The following is a 7089-nucleotide window of genomic DNA, read 5'->3' as shown; positions in this document are numbered from 1 at the left end:
GGTTGGGCTTACCCTCAACTATGGCGGATACCTTTTTGATCTTAGGATTGTAGAACCTACCTGTATCTCGTTTGTAAGCTTTCTCTTCCTCAAACAGAACCAATATACCCTTCAGAGACTTGCATGGTGTATTGAATGACCAATTCCAAGTTGTGTCTGACTTATCCACCCTAATTTGTCTATGTCTCAAGAATCTGTCATAGAGCACGGCCATGTTTTGGTATTCATTTGAGATGAATCTGGCTAGTGTGGGTTGTGTCACAATCTCATATTCGAGAGATATGTTGGAGATTTTGTATTTAGCATCCGGCGCGGGTGCCGATGCGGCACCGGAAGGTTTGGTTGGTGTTGATAATACTACCCTGTCATAATTGTTGAATGTTATCTCATAACACAGCCTATTACCTAATCCAGCCTGATAATATGGGATCGTGCTATCTAACATTTCAATATCTAGTGGTATGGTGAACTTGTTTTTGTATGCATCATAAATAGCTTTGTCCGCTACCTCTGATGCGTCTTTATCCGCGGCTCCAACTCTCAGTTTCATACAGTTTTCTGTACACCCTTCATCAAAGATGATACCTTGTCTTATTGCATTTCTTTTTTCGGACTTGGTTAGCCATAAATCTCTGTAGCACCCGAAAAGATCAAAGTCATCAATGCTCAGAATCTCGGTACCCTCGAACTTGATAGCTAGCTTTTTAACAATTGCCCTCCCTATGTTAGAGACCAATGTTCTCTTCGTGTCGACTTTTGACTCGAGTTCAACGTCGAAACTTATTTTCGAAGTACCAGGAACAATGACATCATCGTTACCTAAATTAGGGAACCTAATCAGGAGTAACTGGTTCTGATCAATCTCACTTGGGTTGTGAGTGACAATTACTTTTTGATGCGTTCCTTTTACGCCATGTGCGATCCTAAGTGAACGCTCTGGGTTTAACTTTTTCCCGTATTCCATGCTATTCCATATTACTTTTATTTTATTTTACTTTAATTCGGTTAATGTCGGCTATATGTATTCGCCGCGTCCCTTATGTGCAGTGTAACTGTTTTCGGCGGACCACCAAACAGCGGCGTACCTTTTACTCCCAATACCTTACCATCTTGACCCGTGACTCCTATGGTGAGTAATTGAAGCAAACCGTTCTTTAGTTTCTTATATTGCGGGTTTTTAGGTTCAACATGCGTAAAACCATTACCATGCTCAGATATATGGTGTGTCATCAGCGTGCTGCTGTATTCACCATCTTCAAGATTTGATGAATTATCCAATTCATCAAGGTGAAAATGTAGTTCCGTTACGCCCTCTATATTATTATATTTCTTCAAATCAGGGTTTCTGACCAGTGGTGTTGATTTCACATCACCCCCTACGAGTGAATCCAACTCCCTCCCGGTGTAGTACTTACCCTTGGGTAAATGCAGTGTACCGATTGCATTGGCTAAGAGTACACTTATTGGAGCTATTACTTGATAAATGATATTGTCCGAAAACGCCTCCACGATCGCAACCTCCTTCGTGCCATGCGAGTTGTCGATCGGACGATGCAGATAGATTTTCTTCTCGCTATTTACGTCTTTTATTGTAATATACATTATTATATTAGAGATTGTGAATATATTTAAATCAAAGAATGGATGACATTTTCAAATATAACCCGAACGCGACATATAAGCCAAATGGAGGGACGTATCTTCAAATATTGGGCGCCAGGGATCTGTACAAACAGGCCATTATTGTGTCCGAAAGCGGATCCTTCCCCGCTTCCTTTCCTAACATTTTTACCAATTATGAACTTGGTGAAAACGCGCAACGCATGAACGTGTGGAATGAGCAACCTTTTAGACTGTGGCAAACCCAGCTCAATTTCGCCACCTGGTGCGCTTCAAGTGCCTGCGGAGTCAGCTCCGAACACCTGAAGGATGGTAGATCCATGGTCAGGTCGATATATCGCTTCCATGTGTATTATCACATTAGGCGAATCATTAAGCGCTTGCAGATACCTCTGCCCTTTGAGGATAGCTTCAATCGATACGACAATCCCTATTCAAATGAGGAGTTTCTAAAAATCTGCAGCGATTATGGGGTTGATCCCAACCCCATGAAATACAGGGGTCAGAACTTTTTCAGCTCATATCAAAAAAGACGTAAAGAATATCCAACTCCGGGGTTAAGTTATTTCACAAACGACTCCATGACGCGGTGGATTGTGGAAAAATCCGATGGATTTACAAAAACGGGCCTTGTGAAGATCTCAAGCAGTGTTAGGGCCTATGCCTATCTTGTTCTTAGTTCTCAGGCCTCGGCACGCTCCTCCATCCTTGGTAATGATTCAAGTGCTCTGACCGCCCAAAGAGTTTTTATGAATAACCTTGAGGATATTGTTAACCGTAGGGTCGATATTCAGGAGGACATTAAGCGTTATCAGGATACTCTAAACTACGCTTCAAGTAAGGTTGATTATTCCGTTGGGCAAGGTATTTATATGATACCTAGTGACATGAATCTCAGAATTAAGACGGGTGTGGTGGGTTACAACAACAAGATTTTGATATCCGGCGAGGATCTTACCATTGGGATTAATCGAAAGGTTAACGAATCACATAAATCCGTGACGCCGGTCCATACCGATATCCATCCTGATCATCCTGATAAACACACTATCGTGAAACATGTTGATACCGTGGATACCGCGGATAAACACATTACCGGAGCTACCGGTGGCGGCGATGTTGGTGCTACTGGGAGTAGTACACACGAGGATGAGAAGATTGCTCTGATTTTATCTTTTACCGCGGCATTTAGCATATGGTATGCTTTCCGATAGCCAGAGGCCATTATAGACACACATAACACTATAAATTATAAGGCACGACAGATGAGGGTGGGTAGGGACCCATGGGGAGGGAAGGGGGCCCGGGGGACACGGCGGGGGTTGGGGGGTTGGGGCGGATCCGGACATTCGTAGGTGCTAACGGATTTTATAGACTCTTCTATCGTTGATTTGACGTGGATGGCCTATAATTTGACGTGGAATGGTAAAGTGCCAACGGGGTCTGTCCTAACATCCGCCTTTTCCTATCTCTAGTTAAAGTTTGAATACACAAAACTTTCTGCTAAGACACTCTTAGCTTTAAAAGGAAGTATGTTTTTAAATCTATACAAAGCATTTAGTTGCGCAGATGCTTTCTTGCAAACCTCATTTAAGTGCTGATCAAATCTAAGGTTATTGTCAATTTTAACTCCTAACAGTTTGACTGTGTCTTGCGAATATATGTTTTTATCTCCGATTCTTATCAGTTTACTACTTGTGTTTTCTATCCTATCTTTGCTGATGATAATGCATTGAAATTTGTCAGGGTTAGCAATCATTTTATTTTCATGTAGCCATGCTAATGCCTGCTCAGACTCACCTTCTAAATTTTTAATGAGGTTTGGAATTGAATTGGAAAAGCTTGACAATGTATTATCATCAGCATAGTTGTGTAGGTCACTTCTGGTTATAAAAAGAAAAATATCGTTAAGAAAAATATTAAAAATTATCGGGCCTAAGATTGATCCTTGCGGCACACCTGAAAGAATCATTTGGAAAAGACTGTAGTGTCCGTTTATACGAGTAGATTGTTCTCTATTTGTTAGGTATGACAGGACAAATTTCAGGGCATTAATTTCAAATCCATATGCCTCAAGTTTAGCGATTAGTAAATCATGTGGCACGCAATCGAAAGCTTTTGATAGATCCATTAAGACTGCACCAACCACGTAATTCATATCAAGTTTTTTTTTCCATTTTTTTAGTAAACGAATTAAGACATGCTGTGTGTTATAGTTTTTCCGATAGGCTGACAAAAATATTGAAAGTTTCGATTCTATGAAAGACATGATTTGATCCTTCATTATGTTTTCATAGAATTTTGAAAATACATTCAACACACTGACAGGTCTAAAATTTCTAATGCTATGTTTGTCTTTGCCTCCTTTGTCAAGAGGTGCTACCGTTGCACGTTTGGCTCCATCGCGAAAAATATTCAATTTTATGCTGTTGTTTATAGCATTTTTCAATGGGCCAATCAGATATTCACTAGCTAACTTCACAAGCTTTGGGGATATTTTGTCTCTACCTGGAGAGGAATTTATGTTTAAATTAGTAAAAAGTTTTTTGATTGTGTTGTCATCTACCTCCTCAAAGTTAAAAAAATTTATATTTTCGTTGCAGGCTTTAATTTTGACAATACTCGGATGACTCTCGTATGTTTTAATTATCTCATTAATTAGTCTCTCTTTGTCTAAGGAATTTCGATAATCAATTGATATTGGCAATTGATATTCATTCGCGAAAATAAATCCCCGCGAAAATTTTGAGAAAAACATTTTTGTTTTTGCCTCGTGCTTACAGTATACATACATCAATATTTACAGTCTCTGAAAGAAAGATTGAATGTCTTTGCATTTTGCGTGGGTTTTGAACAGGATCTGTCTTCTTTTTTGCTTTCGGCTGTACATCAAACTGAACGTTGGCATTAGCATTCTCCTCAGTAAAAATACCCATTATAACTTCATCTTTCTGTTCACAATAGAGTTCTTATACCATTTCTTCATAGCGTTGCAGCAGCAAATGAGCTTTAATTCTATTAGCTGGAATGGTGACCATCACTTCGCACGCAATTTATTTTTTTGTCTCGTCTTTTTGTTGATAGTGAAGCGGATCTGTGATGACATATGATCTTTGTAACTACTACACCAAATACATAGTTTCTTTACCCCACACTCGATCAAAATCCTTGCAAAAAAAATAGAAAACGGTCGATTTGCGAAAATTTGTCCACGCGAAATATTTGGAAACGACGGATTCGTGAAAAAAATGTACTTTTTTTGACCTCGCGAAAATTAGTCCTTGCGAAGTTTTATCCACTTACGGTAGTAGTTTTAGACAAAAAATAGATGAGCTCAAAACACCTTTGCGGGTAATTCCGCATCAAAGATTTTGCACTTAATTTCTGTACTAAAATTCGCGCGCTAGCTCGTAAAAGTTACAGCGAGAAAATAAAAAAGTACGAATAAGGTATATTTAACTTTTGGGATGGCGAGACAAAAGCCTAGGGATCGGTTTAAAAATGAAAAAATATATATTAACATTGAATTAAACGACTGGTGCGTTCAAAGAACCCTTTTAATTTAAGTAACTCATTCTTTCTACAAAAAAGTAGGCAATTTTTCAATGAATAAAAACATTGATGCAAAAAGGGATCGGCGTTCTATTGTGTTTAAATCAGTCACATCAAGTACGTCTGGTGTTGGGAAATCGTATAGTTGTGTTGCAAACAAAGTCTTTGTGACAGAGTTTGAATTGTAACGCTTTTATGAATTTAACACTACATTTTCCTAATTGGACGTAAAGTGTTCCATGGTAGTCATAGTAACGTCTTCCCGTTGCACTGTACCTTTCCTAACCTTACGTAACATGTAAAATAATTCTTTCTTCATCTCCTTGTTCATTAATACGTACATGATCGGATCTGATAGAGAGTTCCCATATGTAAATGCGCCTAAAGCGAGTCGATATACTAAAGAATTTTGGGAAAATGTTGAGTGTTTTCCTTGTAGAAATCGACCAGCAGCACCGATTCCAGTTGGCAACCAAAACAAAATAAAAGAAATAACAATAAACAAACTAACGCGAGCTGCTTGTAGTTGTCTGGAGTACATGGTTTTCTCATTGTTTCTTCGTTCTTTATCTGAGTTCGAAACCATAGTTTTTAAAATTGCTTTTAAATGACTCTTGAGTTCCATATAAACCATCATGTTTGAAATTCCTAATACTAACGAGGAAAGAAAGATGGCACCCATAAATATGATGTAGGCAGTTGCATCAGGTGTTGTTATCAACAATAAAAATACTGCTAGGGGTAGTAACAAGCCACCAGCGATGCAAACCAAAACAAATTTTCTTGTCAACGTTGCATAAAAGAATGGAACTTTGATAGCTATTAGCCTGTCCAGTGTGACTAATACAATCCCTGAAAAGGTAGCAGTATATGACGCATGATAGAGCGACACGACGATGTCTTCATACAAGTTGACGCGGTTATGCGCGTTACTGTTAGTGAACAATTCTCCAGTAAAAGCGATCGATCCTGACACGCCCACAACAAGATGGGAGATGATTAGAAAACAAAAACACATTTTGCATGTTCTGTGTTGTGTAAAACCTCTTCTTGCAATAATATGCATAGTGAGAGAATTTAGAATCACGACCAAGTAAGACATAGTTGTCATCAAATATGTCCACCATGATTTGATAGGATAAATGACGTAATTAGTAGCTGTTACGTTTGTTGTATTCATTCTGTTGTTTCAAAATAACTTGAGTGTCTTCACTAAATAACACCGACATAGAACTGGATCGACATGAAACAAGAAAGATTTTATGGGAGTTCCTAAAAAATTGATTATTGCCCTTCTTTCCTGTTTGCGATTATGATATTGTAACTATAGTTAACAAAAAATTGCGTGCTATTATATATTATTTAAAAACTTATCCCAGCTTTTATCTTCTCATCACTCCCCTTTTTGCCTGACCCTAATATTTATAAATAAAAATTGATTTTAAAATTAAAACAACGGAACAAAATATTAAAAAATTTCTATATATTATATATACACAACAGATCTTCACAATGTTCCATTGTTTACCAATTTTATTAACACAGAAATCCCACAAAACTTATGATTTGATAAATAGTTTCTTAGGCTTTGATTAGAAAAAATAATCTTAACTTAAGAAGAAAAGAATCCTAACTTTTTTATTGTAATTTTCTGTAATTGCAAACACACGCATATGATAGAAAACTCTGTCCGGTAAATCTTGTATGTTTGTGACCTGTTACTGGAGTTGTGACCTGGTACTGGAGTTGTGAGCTGGTACTGGAGTTGCTATAAAAATAACTTTCTATATTGATAGCACAGTCGTTTAACAGGTGCTTGGAGAGAGTCTTACAGTTTGAAGATTCCAAAAAAATTTGTTGAAAAATAACTTTGGTTTGGTAAATCAAAAAAATTTATACTTGTATTTATGAAAAGCG

The 7089-nt window shown here is 37.8% G+C and overlaps 1 protein-coding gene across 1 annotated transcript; it reads right to left on the bottom strand.

Annotated features, from left to right (window-relative positions):
- Nucleotides 1-5389: 5389 nt before the first annotated feature.
- Nucleotides 5390-6352, bottom strand: LOC130646083 (uncharacterized). Its single transcript, XM_057452221.1, has one exon. It carries the CDS (start codon nt 6350-6352, stop codon nt 5390-5392), a length of 963 nt encoding a protein of 320 aa, XP_057308204.1.
- Nucleotides 6353-7089: the final 737 nt, after the last annotated feature.

Source organism: Hydractinia symbiolongicarpus, chromosome 5 (assembly GCF_029227915.1).
Source record: "Hydractinia symbiolongicarpus strain clone_291-10 chromosome 5, HSymV2.1, whole genome shotgun sequence".
NCBI lineage: Eukaryota > Metazoa > Cnidaria > Hydrozoa > Anthoathecata > Hydractiniidae > Hydractinia > Hydractinia symbiolongicarpus.
Note: the sequence above shows the minus strand (reverse complement) of the source record. Positions and strands in the feature narration are given on the sequence as shown.

Coding starts and splice junctions, on each gene's coding strand:
- LOC130646083 (XM_057452221.1), bottom strand. CDS start 6,352: ATGAATACAACAAACGTAACAGCTACTAATTACGTCATTTATCCTATC.